General features: G+C 37.2%; 1 protein-coding gene across 1 annotated transcript in view; it reads right to left on the bottom strand.

Moving 5' to 3' along the window:
- Positions 1–15,100, bottom strand: part of LOC122791520 (vomeronasal type-2 receptor 26-like) — a 182,857-nt gene that overhangs the window by 96,297 nt on the left and 71,460 nt on the right. Inside the window, exon 3 of the mRNA XM_044059261.1 lies at positions 5,416–5,643. Within this exon, the coding sequence (XP_043915196.1) occupies positions 5,416–5,643 (228 nt within the window). The remainder of the gene's footprint in view (positions 1–5,415; positions 5,644–15,100) is intronic.

The following is a 15,100-nucleotide window of genomic DNA, read 5'->3' as shown; positions in this document are numbered from 1 at the left end:
CACCACCCTCAGTCTCTAGCACATATTGATGGAGTAAAGCAGTAGCAGCCTCTAACATTTTTAGTTAGTTTTTCCAGTTAAAAATCCCCGATCTGTGTACACCAGTGGTGTAGAGTTTGTGCGAAAAACCAGTCTGTAGGGTGTTTGCATAGTTTATAGTAGTGTGCTGGGCTGCTGCATGTGTAATTGGCTGATTCTGATACATTCCACCTGCCAGCTATGCTAGTTCTCCTTGATTACCTTTCTACTGCTGTCTCCTCTTCCCAGTTCCTTCCTATTTAAGCCCCAAGGCACACCACGTATACCCAGTGCTGAAATGCAAACAGTGTTGCCATTTATTCTGTTTTTTTTGTTTTTTTTATGTTTAAAACCCGGTGCGCAGAGCGCACACCTGTTTAGGCTGTGTACACAGTAGTCAGGCACATCTGACACACCCCCCCTTCCTTAGCTGTACTTAGCTAAGGCAAACATGGACCACAGAGCTCCAATGAGCTTATAGCAAGCATGACACACCCTCTTATGAAGTCATCCAGCTCTTAGACTTGCACTGTTGTATTGCTGCACCTACACGGTTAGGTACAAACTGAAACTTTGAAGAAATATGTGATTCAGTATAACTACCCTCATTTGCATACCCTAGTTTGTAGGACGTTAGTTACTGCACTAAGACGGACCCTTTCCCCTTGACAACCAGTGCTCCCTGGTATTGTTTACATTCTGCATGCCATTGACTATAATGGCAAAATGCAGCTTTAACTTAAAATTGAGTTTTCCCCTTTTTTTTTTTTTCGGCACGATTCCATTTGCTCACTGCTGCTCTATGCTTAAACAGCTGAGATCAGCCAAAAAAAAGTTTAATTTTCATAATAATTAATTAATTTGTAGCCATTGGCATGTCTAACGTACATAAGACATGCTTTTTCATGAGCTGCCATGCCTCCATTTTGTCAGTTGCAGAAATGTACTCAGTTATTTTCTGAATACATTTCTGCACTGACACTGTTTTAGCACGGAGGCCTGGCAGCTTGTTGAATCATTAAATCATCTCATTTGCATGGTTTTCAGCAGCAAATGAGACAATTTGCATGTTTGCTGGTTTTCCATGCTGAAACAGTGTAGGACAACTTGTGCACGTGAAAACAGCACTGTGCTGAATTGCTCAGCGACCATTTTCCATGCAAGAGCTCCTACACTGTTCCTGCATGGAATTTTTGGCTTCCTGAATCCCGGGGAATGTTTTGTACACCTTAATTTTTTAGCTTCATTGGCATTCTTCTGTGATTACACTCCCCCTGACATTCTGTGCCACTTGGCTGCAGCCCTTTAAATTCTAGCTTTTGACATCCTCATTCAGACTTCCATTCTCCTCAACCATCCCTCCCAAATACTTGAAGTTGATAATCTGTTCCACTATTTTCCCTTCCATCTCAATTTTCAGCTTTTTCTAATTTCCCCCATTGCTGTCTTTATAACTGTCATATCTATACTCATTTTCATTCGATTTGCCTTTAGTTGCATTCCATTCCCCTATCCTTTGCTGAAGTTCTTGTTCACAGTCTGTCTATAGTGCCACATTACCAGCATACACTACTTTATCGGTCCTCTCTAGCCTGTTTGCTAATGTAGTCCATCATGAGTATGAGCACCAGCGAGCTTAGAGCTGAACCTGATGCACCCCCTTTCCCAACGGGAACCAGTCTGTCAGACTAAACAGTTGATATTTGCATCACTGGGTCCTTGCACATAGCCTATACTACTGCTACCAATCTTTCTGGGACACTGAACGATTGCAGGACTGCTCAAATCAGCTTTCTTGGAACGCTGTCATATACTTCCTCCACGTCTTGGAATGTCCAGTTGGACTCATTCCTAATCTCTAGCTTCTTCTCAGCTGTCTGTCACACTGCAAACATCAGATTGGTTATACTGCACCCTGATCTGACTCTGACCTGCTCATCTCCATCTTAGTTTCTATTGCTTTGCATATTCATTAATCAATTCATCAATCACCCTGTCCAGAGCTTTCATGCAGTATGACAGGAGTTTGATACCTCTATACTACATACAGTTGCGAATGTCCCCTTTTTTCTTGTAGACAGTGACACTAAAACACTTGTTCTCCAGTTATCTGTGGTACACCTTTCTCTCTATACTGCTATGAGTACCCTCAGGAGCCATTTCTCCCTTAACTCACTCAGACATAACAATTTCAATTAAATTGCCTAAGGCTTTTACCAATCCTAAATCTAAAATATTTTGAAAGTGGAACAGTGGTCAGGGAATTTACGAGCACCTGTATGCTATAGATAGGAAGGACCTCACAAATGCACTTGCCAGGCATGTGTTAGAATTCCCTGACCACTGTTTCACTTTCAGTGTAGTACATCACATCAAAAATGACATAAGGGGAGGGCCCTGGCAGCTACATTTAGAAGAGCAAGAGGTATTATGGCAGATTAGAACATGTGCACATTTGCTTCCAGGTTTGAACGACTATGTCTCCATTAAGTGTATTCTTAAACTTAAAGCTTTCCTTAGATAAGCATTAGTGGTTAATAATTTATCCAGTGTGTAAATGGGGGGGTAATAATTATTAGTTGTAAGAAAGTGAGATTTCCACTTTCAAAATATTTTAGATTTAGGATTGGTAAAAGCCTTAGGCAATTTAATTGAAATTGTTATGTCTTCAGTTATGGTTATTGTGTGTTTTAAAAAATGTGTTTTTTAATATTTGTTTTTAAATAAGGCACTCATCAAGTTGTTTAGTGGAGTAGTAACTCAACAGATGATTAACATAGGCTTGTAAGAAGTTGTTCTAGCTAATTAAAAGAGATAGGAATATCCTGTATCAATTTAGTAATGTGATTGGCTGTTTAGCCACTTATAGATGTAGGTTTTATGTATAAAAACCAAGCTGTGTTAACTGGTTTTTGTCTGATGAAGGCTGAGCATTTGCTTAGCTGAAAGCGCTTACGTTTATTAAAAAGTCTGTGCCGTTTATTGTGTCAGCGTGCTTCTACTTTCCTTTTGTGTGTTGTACTCAGTTTTTAAAGTTTTTTCTGTTTCGTTACTTTACAGAAGTTGGCAGAGTGCCCTTGATGAGTTGTACTTCACTATTGTCATTGCCCTGTTAGCCTCCCTGTCAGCCAAGCACCATTTCTTCTTAGCTGTTCATCTTTTCTATTTGCTACATTTTCCTACACTCCTTTCTTTTGATGACTTCCTGGATTTCTGCATTCCACCACTAGGTTTCCTTATGCACTTTGTTTCCAAATCTGGCACAGCCACATATTTGTTCCATAATCCTCACATTTTCTGTTTTGAGGAGCTAATGTACTTCTTCAACTCCATCAATTTCCTCTTCTTCTTGAGATGCTTTGTTTTCTTTTCTTAATGTTACCCCCTTTTTTTGGAGATGCACCCTAAGTGGCATAGCTTTAAAGGACTGAAGTATGGAATTGGGAAAAGTATGTGGAGAGTACCCAGACACTTCAACATCTATAGCAGGACACAGGCCGCTTTGTTTCTGAGCTAACTACAGACATAGCAGTTCCCTTTGCAAAAAATATGTTTTCAGGCTAGATATTGTAAGTTGATGGTCTTGATTTGATATTGACTATAATGGACCATGTAATATTGAAATTACATCATAAGTGAATGCCTTCACATATGAAGATCTAACTTGAATTTTGCTACCCAGCAAGCTTTGCATCTATATGTAAAATCCTGGCCAATACCCCATACAACACCATTCCAGGGCTTGTAGTCAAATAACAGAAAATAAAATATCACTATATACAACACAGGCTTCCTACTGTATGCAATAAATTAAAGCATAATAATTTATGATATAGCTGTTACTGAAATATTTACTTATTTATTTTTGGTGTTTGATTGCTGGGAAAGTCGCACTGGGTAGGAGCCCATTTTCAGCTAAGGCCCGGGGAGAAAAGCTTTATAGTATTACACACATTTTAAGGACAATAACTTTACAGTCTTTAAAAATAATACAAAACCAACCACAGTTTAAATAATTATACCAAATTAGACATAATATTAAAACATTGGTTAAAAGTAAATACAAGTTATATGACAATGATTTAATATTTAGAGAAATTTTAGCAAGTTTATTGAGAAATTATAGGTGAGTTAGTATAATACAAACAGGAATTGGAATATGAAGTGAGAGAGAAGCCAGCTTAATGTATATTCAGAGAGAAAGCCAGGGAGAGAAATTGGTAGGAAGTAAGGAGATGAGTAAGAAGGGAGAGCAAGGAGATGTAAGGTATGAATAGGTATTTGGTGACATTTAGGGATACAGTTTATCCTGATGATGAGCAAGAACAGAGATACCTTTTAGCTAGGACGTTTCTCAGAATGGTTTAGAAGGATGTAAAGGAATCTATTGACCTAATGGATACAGGTAAGGATTTCCAGGCCTTAACAACATGATACAGCAGATTTGATATGTTTGTAAACAGACAGGAGTTTTTGGTCATTGGATCATAATGACGAACTGGGAACATAGTTGTGCAGAATGTTATTTAGTACTGGACAAGCAGATGTATTCTGGTAACTTCACAGATGGTAAGAAACTGTGCATATATTATTTGATGGGGTAGTTCTAAGATATGATGTTAAACTGAGATGCTTAAAATGTTAGCACATTTTTTAAATGCTGCTGTGTATGTACTGCACAGGTACTGCTCACTCTTACTCTCCACGGCAGTGCTAGCCACCCGGTGGTGTAAACCTTAGCACTAGATAATTGTCACTAGTAAAGTGACAACCCAACTCCATGTGTAAAAATGGGAAAAAAGGGGTTGAGATGGATAGATGGACATACTGCACAATAAATCGTTATAACCTTTGAACCAGGGTACTGATTTATGGTTCTAAAAATATAGTTCCTTTTTCATAAGCTGAAATTCTAAAAGTTATACCTGTAACAGTTAAGTTACAATTCCATTATATTTTTAGTGCCTGTATATATTTGTCAAATTAAAATAGGTCCTAGGCACACAAAAAAGTAATAATTTTAGAAGTATCTTGTGAAAAGTAATACAGATTATAGCAAATGAGTGCTTTGACCTTAAATGTTACACTCAATGAAATCATGTTTTTTTTCTGTACTCATACAGTCCAGTCTTCAGAATTTTCTAGTATTTTCCAGGAAAATTAAAAGCTGATATCCCTGTTTTTGAACTGCTGTGTTTTTCTAAAGTTACATTCTTGATGCAAGATCAAAACAAAAAAATCCACTTGTCATATAGTTTCAGTCTTATATTTTATAGCATAATAACATGTTACATATTATTGTCTTGCGTATTACTCTATTATACTGCTATTCAGAATACAGGAATATTAACAGTTACAAAACATTCCATATTACATTGAATCATATTCACTGCACACCTGAGAAAAGGCTTGATTCCATTGAATGGCAATGTCATTGACAACAATTTTCTTATCTTGTGAAGCAGTGTTATCAAAATGCCCAATATCTACATAATTATAGGTACCATCTGAAGAAATCTGCCAATTTAGGATGTCGTACCTTGCTGGAGGGTCACCATTTTGATCAAAATAAATGTCTTCATCCCCAGTGTTTTTAAAATGGACATTTTTCAGATAATGAAGGAGCTAAATTAAAAGGGCATATTAATAATAAATATTTCAGATACATTAACAATAAATATTTCATATACATTAATAATAAATATTTCATATACATTGACAATAAATATTTCATATACATTAACAATAAATATTTCATATACATTAACAATAAATATTTCATATACTGTAGTTTCATTGTTTAATGAAAATGACACGACAGCATGTTTTCCATAGCAAATGGTCCATTATTTTAGGATAACTGGTCAGTTAAGGCAATGTGAGAAACACTGTCTTCTCAGAAAATAACATCACTCAAACTTTTAGTACTGGCAGTCACTCTCAAAACAAACAAAAACTAAATTGTTTCTACTATGAAACCTTGAAACACCACACAGTTTTGAAACTTATGAATAATATGCAACCGATTGAAAGACATCAAAATAAGTGTTTATTGAAACCCATATACTGCCCCATGGATGGCCCACATATATAAATATATCAAACTCAAAGACATGGTTATACAATATCATAGAAAGGAGAAAGCCCCCAAAACATCAACTAAATAATTAATTTCAAAGTGAACACATAACAGGAAGCCATTTTTATTATGTAATTCCTTTAAAGTGTATAAAGAGTTCTGCTAGTTAAAGTTGCCTTAATCAATATTATTTTAAGTTATTTGCATTAAAGTGTGCACTCCACATTATGTAGAAGCAATGAAAATGAGCTAAATGAACAAATGAAATCATTCAAAACTATTCCAATTTGATGAAAACTTTTTAGGTCATACAGTTGTAAACAAAATTTAAGTGAACTTAACATGATGCCAGGACAGTAGATCCCCTTGGGTTTGCAAAACTCTGAACAGGGGCTTTGTGATCTTATCCTATTTATTTCACTTTTCTAACCTGGTAGGTTAATCCCTCTGCTTTAATGGCTTCTTTAAAGGAGTGAATGAAGGAAGATTTGTAAAGTACAAACCAAGGGAGAATATCTTCGGAACAAGGTAAGAAAACTAAATGCACAAAGAAATGTGTGGCATAGAAGGAACATACAGACCCTGTCAAGACAGCATCCAAAGTCCAGGACCAGATCTTGGACACAGCAGCTGAGAGAAACAGCAGCACTTACCACTGATCAGTTCTATCATCCCAAATGATAAAATATAGGTGTTTGATTTCAGGGTTGAGGTATAGGTAGAACTGCTATGCAATGTCTTTCTCTAAGCAAAATTGCAGAAAGAAATTTGATAACATGGATTAACAGTTGAAATGTAAATACAAAGGTATAACTTTTAAATAAAATCACACCTAGATTGCACACCTTGGTTATAGTATGTAAACAGGGTTAAGGAAAGCAAAATGAGATTTTTTATATAAGCTGTTTCTGGCATGTTATATGCCTGCTTGTACAAAAAGGATGCTAAACTTTGCAGATTTTTCTAGATGAGGCAAAAAAATGTTAAGAGATTAATCATGGTTACTAATGTATTTATTTATTTATTTATTTTATTTTACATTTGTTGACCAGGCTAGTCCAACTGGATATATTTCCATTTTCAGTGGAGGCCCGGGGAGAAAAGCTCCAGTAGAAACACACCAATGTATCTCATGCATAATTAAACAAAGAAAGGAAGTTAAATACTAAAAAATAACTATGAATGAGAAGAGAAGAGAAAAAAATTACAATTCTAATCAATATACAATATAGGAATAGTCACTTTACATTATGTCATCTGAGTTAATGTACATTACATACAAGATTAAATTCATAAGTAGATTTAGTTTACTAGTGATTATAGGTACTTTAGGAGGGTAAGGAGTTTTGAATAGAGAAAGGAGACAGTGAAGAGGTAGCAATAGTGAAAGCAGAAGATTAGTCAGGATTACAAGAGGGGCATAGCCAGTGTGTTTTAAGATGTTTCTTAAACCTTTGTTTAAAGAACATAACAGAGGGTAGTAAAGTTAGATCAGTTGGCAGCAGGTTCCAGTTTTTTCCAGCAGTGTTGGAGTACAAGGAACCACCAGCCAGGTTATTAGACTTGCTTATGGTAGCCAGGAGTTTGCTAGAAGAGCGTAAGGAGTTCAGATTACTATAGGAGGTAATTAGGTTAGAAAGTACAGGAGTGTTGTAAGGTTGGTAAAATAACCTGTGAACAATGGTAAGTTGGGAAAATATCAATATATTCTTTAGTTCTAGCCAGTCTAGTTGCTTTAAGTTCTGACAATGGTGAGTTCTAAATGGATTCCCAGTGGCAAATCTGGCTACATTATTATAGGAGTCAGCTAGTTTGGCAAGATTATTTTTTTAGGTTAGTGTAAATGGGTGAAGCATAAAGAAGGTTGAGATTAAATGGGAGTGGGCAATTGTGGTTCTGGCTGTTGGAGTTAAAAAGGGTTTTATTCTATATAGAGAGCCCAATTTTCTATTAACTGTTTTAATGGTGTTATTAATATGGTTATCAAAAGTAAGGTTATTGTCTATTGTGACTCCTAGCAGTTTGGTGGTAGTGTCAGTGGATATAAGGGTGCCATTTTTGGATTTGATTGAGAAATCTATCGGGGGGGACTTAGGTGTAAAGAGTAAGAGCTTGGTCTTTTTGGCGTTCAAAAGGAGGCAACATTTTAAGAACCAAGCCTCTACTGTGTTAAATACTTTCTGGGTTAGAGAATGTAGTTCATTTGTGGATTTGGCAGAACATATGAGTGTAGAATAATCTGCATATTGAATGCAGGTGGCTTGAGGGATTGATACATAGAGGTCATTGATAAATAATGAGAAAAGAAGAGGTCCTAGAATGAAGACCTAAGGGACTCCAAGGGAAACTGGCAGGTGGGAAGATATCTTATTTTTCCAGAGAACTGTTTTTTGTCTATTCTTAAGGTAGGATTTGAACCAGACAATAGCCTTCTGGTCTAGAGAAAGGGATTCAAGGGTCTTTATGAGTTGAGGATGATTAACCATGTCAAGAGCTTTTGACAGATCAATAAAGAGTGCTGATGACAGGATGTTGTTATCATGGTTTCTGTTGATGGAGTCAGTGAAAGATAGGAGAGCAGTGGTGGTACTATGAAAAGGCCTAAAGCCATGTTGGCAATTAGCTGGCATGTTGTGTTTTGTTAAGTAGTCCATTAGCTGACGGTGAATGCATTTTTCTATTACTTTTGCTAAGGGTGATAAGAGGGCTATAGGCCTATAGTTGGAATAATCATTAGAGTTACCACCTTTATGTAAAGGGATAATGTATGAGATTTTCCAGATGTCTGGGATTATTCCCTCTTTTATGGTTCTATTTATGAGGATGGATATAGGATAGGCTACCGATTTAGCTGCTATTTGCAAATATTTACATGGTAACTGGTCAGCAGAAGGGGTGCAAGGTTTAAGTTTTTGGATGAGTTTTTGGATGGAAGAGGTTGAGATGGGTTGAAGTTGGAAAGATGGTAGAGTGTCATTCATTGAGATAGGGAAACTAGCATTGTCTGTGGATAGTTGACGGGCTAGTGATTGCATGGTGTCTGTGAAGTAGGTATTGAAGGCGTTTGCAGTTTGTTCGGAGGTATTATTATCAGCTCGTAGTGGGGATGGAGTACTAGTGTGCCCAGGGTGTAGGAGTCTATTTATGCTTGACCAGAACTTTTGCGGACTATAGCGGGTTTCCTGTAGTTTACAATAGTAGTTCTTTTTGTCGGTGAGTATAGCTTTTTTTGTAATATTTCTCAACTGTCTAAAGGTATGTTGCTCAGAGATAGTTCTGGTAGCTCTCCACCTGGCCCATGATTTGTTCCTAAGCAATATCATTTGTCTTGTGTCTTTTGATAGCCAGGGGGCAGTTTTGGACTGTATTCTAATAGACAGTTTAGGTACGTGCTCATTTAGGATTGTTAAGAATTTAGAGTTAAAATATGCTTCTTCAAGTGGAAGAGTCTTTAAAGGGTTCCAGTTGCAGGCGTTAAGCTCATTTTGGAAATAAACAGGGTTACAGTGTTTATTGGGCCATGAGGTTCTATAAGTGGGGGTGTTTGGAATATCATTTTTATGTCTAATAATGTAAGTTAAAGTATGATCACTTACATCGTCAGGTAAAGTTTCTACTTTGTACGTTTGTTGTTGTTTATTAATAAGAATCCAATCTAGGATACTCTCTTTTTTATTCCAATGTGTTAAAGTTCTCAATTTAGACTGCAAGATGGCATGAAAGCTGTATTTTCTGCTGAGTGCTTAGAAGCTGGTATTTTATGGCCAGAAACATGTCAACAAAAATCCTTGTTTAATTCAATCTCCAGCTAAAAAGTTGCTTTCACATTGCTCAATTCAACAGTCATGTCCCCAGTGCTATTTACAGTACAAACCCTCCTGCTAAATGGACTCTTCTCAGCTGCAGGCATTATTATTTTTATGTATCCAGAATTTTTTCCCTGAAATTCAAGCAACAAAATCAGCTAGATGTCTGAGACAGGCATTTCTAAGTTCCTTTGTAAATTGTGATCAACTGCTCACTTAGTTCTCCTTCCTAAGAGCTCACAAAGCAGTTTGAATGGAATGTTTTTATTATCAAGCCAATGCTTATAATTAAGCGTTTCAAATATCATTACGCTTAACTACCATCTTCATTATGTATATTTTGTTTTAAAATATTTTACTTAAAAGATTATATCATAGTTCCTATGTATTTAAATTGACACACTCACTGGCGAATGGTCACAAGACTCTTTATACTATTTCACTGATTTTTGCTGTTGCACAGCATTTTTTAATAGTGCACCTCTGTAGGGTGAAGATTTGTGTTCAGTTTTATACCAAATACATTTAATCATTGGATCATTAAGCTGGAATTTTACTTATTTTATGTGTGCTGTACTCTTTTTCTGACCTAGATTTACCTGCTCAGATTTTATAGCCAGCTTAGTATGCTATAAAATGGCCTATCAGACATACATATCTCCATAATATGCATTGCCTTTGGCATACCTCATGGAATTTGTCTCAAAGTTCACATAGCATAGTTATCTGGAAAGCAGAGATGGGTATCTTTTTTTTGTGAAGAAAACTTTACTATAAACCAAATCAACACATATAACTAAAAAATAAATAAATAATCCCCCAGAACATCAACCACAGTTAATGAATGTTAAGGGTCACTGTACTCTAAACTCAAAAGAGGCTCCAATTCTTGCAAAGCTAAGTTCATGTGAGGGTAAAGCAATTTCTAAAAGATATGCCAGCAAAGTAAAGTTTCCCATATTCTCCTTTTGTGATTGGGACAGCAGTTTTAGCATCTATGGATGCAATCACTCAGTAATGAGGAATTAAGGATTTCTGCACTTCAAAACAATATAGGTCTTCACTGCTGCACATCCAAGCCATTTCACAAATTACTTAGTAAATAGATGCCTTCCTGCAGCTGGTTCTAGTGAAGAGAGGTCATGGCTAATTAGCATTTGTCTCCCCCTGGACTGTCTTGTTTGCATGAAGCACAGCCTCAGATACTGCATGACGTGGCACTGCAAGTCTTCATGGTGAAGCATCATGTTAGGGTTGTCTCTGAATACAAAATAGTTACCACAACATGTACACAAGCTGAACACATTGTGGTAACCATTATAAATTCACTAACCATCCAGCCCAATACCATCCTCATTGGTGATTTTAACTACCCCCCCATTATTTGGGAGGGATACATGACCACTAACATGCAAGCCCAAAGATTTCTTGACTTTGTAAATTCAAATGCTCTGGAGTAGCTAGTCCACAATCCCACTAGGGGAACAACTATCCTAAATCTGGTACTCACAAATATGGAAGAGTGCTGCATCCCCCCCATGTTAGGTCCTCACTACTAAGATCAGATCACAAAGTCTCCCTTGAAATAAAGATAAAACTATTCCCCCTCCACCTAACCCTAAAAACTTTAAGAACTTCTCTAAGGTAAATTACCCTCAATAAGGGATGGCATAGCTAGTTTCCAAGCAACACCAAATCCAGAAAACACGGAAACCTATGCAAAGCATGCCTATCAACCTCTTAGTACAATAAATTTGGACAAAGTCTGAGAAAATTGGGGGCCAAAGGCCAAAAGAAATAAGGACTGATTTTAAATATTGTTCTTATAAACTTAGAAAGTTGCTAAAGTAACAGGGTTTGTGTTAACATACATTTTCTGAAGGATTTGAAGTCTGAAAAAATGTTGTTATTTAGTGAATTCAGTCTTCAGATCATCCCAATCATTTGCCAGAAAGCCAAACATTTTATGAGAACTACACCAAAAATATGAAGCAAACATCTGGACATTCTGTGAAAATCTGGACAGTTCAGAAGTCTGATGCAGAGGCATATACAAAAGCCCTGTTTGACCATATAAACAAATGCATAGAAGCAGTATCACCAGACTGAAATAAACACAGGTCAAAACAAAAAAACAAGCCACCCTGTTGGCCTCCTAGTCACATAATAGGTTGTACAACAAAAATGAAAATCCTATTGAGAAGTAAGAGGGAATAACATTGAAATAGGTCCCCATTAGTCTAAACAAGTGAATTCAGAAACTAGTGAAGTCTCTGAAAGCAGACCTTGAGGTAAAAATAGCTTACAAAGTTAAGAACCATAAGGGGTTTTCAGTTATGTCCACAATCTTAAGGGTAACACCCAACAATATGTGGAATTAGTTGTAGATGGAATCAACTCTACTCAGCCGGAAAGCCAGCAAATCTGCTGGCCAACAAATTCATCTCAAATTTCATCTCCCCATCACCCCCAGTTCTCCCCCAAAAAATACCTTCCACTAAGCACCACCAATTATCACCAATTATTGCCACTGTGTTCTCTAAAGCTAAAATCACAGCTTCATTGGGGCATGACAATATACCACATTGCCTTTTAAAAAGCTTAAATCAAGACATATCAGGCCCATTAGGATCTCTATTTGACCACAGCCTCCAGATTGGCTTTGTCCCAATAGAGTGGAGGACAACAGCAGTCATCTCTACATAAAGGAGGATCATCTACTGACCTGGAAAAGTACAGACCCATATGTTTGACTAGTCTTATATGTAAGGCCATTGAAAGAATACTCATGGACCTGATAAATAATAACATAGGAGACCTTCAAACACTGAAACCGAGCCAATTCAGCTTTGTCAAGGGCAGGTCATGTCTACTGAATCTGGTGGATCTCTTTCAGAAAGTCACTAAGGTCATGGATGAGGGTAAAGCAGTACATGATGCCTACCTTGACCGGGCCAAGGCATTTGATACAATTCCCCACTCAGGTATTATAAATAAATTCACAAAACTGGACATAAATCCCTATGTCACTAGATGGATAGCCAATTGGATCACAGGCAGGACACGTTGTTAAAGTAGGTGAGTCTAGAGGCGAGTCCAGTTATTAGTGGTGTGCCACAAGGCTCAGTAGTGGGACCACTACTATTTAGAATATATTTCTCTGAAGTCAAGTCAAATGTCAATGGCCTCTGAATGACAAAGTCTGCAGATAACTGCAAGGTGCTGGCAATCAATGAATCCCGTAACAGTGTAGATATCCATCAGGAGGGTCTAGCACAGACGAATGATTGATGCCAGAACGATGGCCTAAAACTAAAGGCAAAGAAATGCATTATCATACCCTTTGGGAGGCCAAATTCCCATGCAAATTGCGACATCAATAGCACACCCCTAGCAGTAGACTTAGAGGTGAGAATTCAAGGTGCACAGATAGATAGTAGCCTGAACGTTTAAATCCATGTGTCCACAGTGGTGAGGAAATCCTTTTACATGGCACAACTTATAAGTAAATTTATGGCATCCAGATCCAAGGAAATTATAGTTCTGCTGTACTCCATCCTCATTAGACCAATAATCAAGTACAGTGCGCCATTTGGCATCCACTTGACTAGGCAGCTGGGGCAACCTCAGAGGCTCTTCACAAAGAAAATATAATGTGTAAACAGCATGAACTATGTGGATAGACTAAAAGCCCTATCCCTTTACTCTGTAACCTGCTAACTATTAAGGGGTGACTTATGCCTGACCTACAAGGGACTCACAAATCCATCCATTATGGAGCTGCTACACATCCGCAAGTCAAACTGCGCTAGTGTCACCCAATGTAGAGATCTAAACTTAGTCGGCGACTCAAACAAAACATACTGAAGAGACAGATGTTTGTCTCAGAGATTGTCCCTTCTTTAGAACAGGCTTCCTATTCACATTAAGCAGAGCCCTTCCCTGGCCCTCTTCAAATGCAGTTTGGATCAATGGATGGGGAATGGCAAATTCACACCTGGGATATGTCCCTTATGGACAAGGGAAATCTGTATGATACTCAATCCACAGGCACAAACCTATGATATCCTCTTGCCCCTAGGAGCCATATATTGAGTAAAATCAGGTTATATTGGCTAGGCTTGTAAGGTCCCTTATGCCTTTAGCCTAGTAATCTCCTATGAACCTAAGAACCTATAAGAAAGTGGATATTTGGAGGAATGTCATCAAAAGTGTATGTGAATGAATATGCATATGATTAAAAGTGAGTACATTTCTCAGAGGAGCAAAAACCACACCCTGTGAAAGTGTCATATCCAAGAGAATTTGTCACAAGTTTTCTCACATTACATCAGATTAGGAAGGCATCTTATGTCACCAAAAGATTTTTTTGCACACTGAGACAATGTGTGCATCACTGCATTCAAACTGTTTCCTGTTTACTTTACATTTCCCTTATGTTCTGCACTTGCTACTGATACCACAGAAGTTACACAGCACTTGTCAGGAAGCACACATTTGAGGAGATCCCATCACTACAGTGGGTGAATGAATAAGGTCTCACTTAAAAGGGAGTACAGTGCTTCGGAGATCAAAATCCTTCACCTTCTCAGAATCACAGCCAAGTAGAATTATTCACATCAAATCTGTCCGAGAAGCCATTCCTGCATTTCAGCAATTACTGTTTGCACACTAGCATTAGCCAGATATGCCACTGAAGGTGTATGTGTACGTTTGCAAGGCTATATATTTTTTCCATATTATTTACTTGCAAAATTTGTGTTTTTGTGTTGCAGTGTAATTTATATTCTGCAGCATGCACACATACAAATGTTTTATAAAATTACTGAGTTGAGCACTGTGACATTTACTTAGGTAAGAATATCATGGCTACTATCCAGAATGATGAATTGTCACGTTAACAACACATGATGATTTTCTGTGTGAGTAGAAGCTTTTACACTTTTATGTGAGACTTCTATATTGCTCACTAAATACTTTAGTACATATGCATTAATGCCTCTTATATGTGAACAACCCTTAAATCATTGTTAATAGAAATGGAAGATTATTAAAAAGTGTACAGACTGCAATATTTACACTGTCAGCATTGCTTACAGAGGAACTATGTCTGGTGAGGGGTAAACACTACAGGTTGTACTCAAACTCATGCAAGATGAAAATCAAACTGTTAATCTGTACGTACTAGTTGCATAGG

This window comes from Protopterus annectens, chromosome 17.part0 (genome assembly GCF_019279795.1).
Source record: "Protopterus annectens isolate FY-2018-M chromosome 17.part0, PAN1.0, whole genome shotgun sequence".
Lineage (NCBI taxonomy): Eukaryota > Metazoa > Chordata > Ceratodontiformes > Protopteridae > Protopterus > Protopterus annectens.
This window is presented reverse-complemented; position numbering and strand designations above follow the sequence as displayed.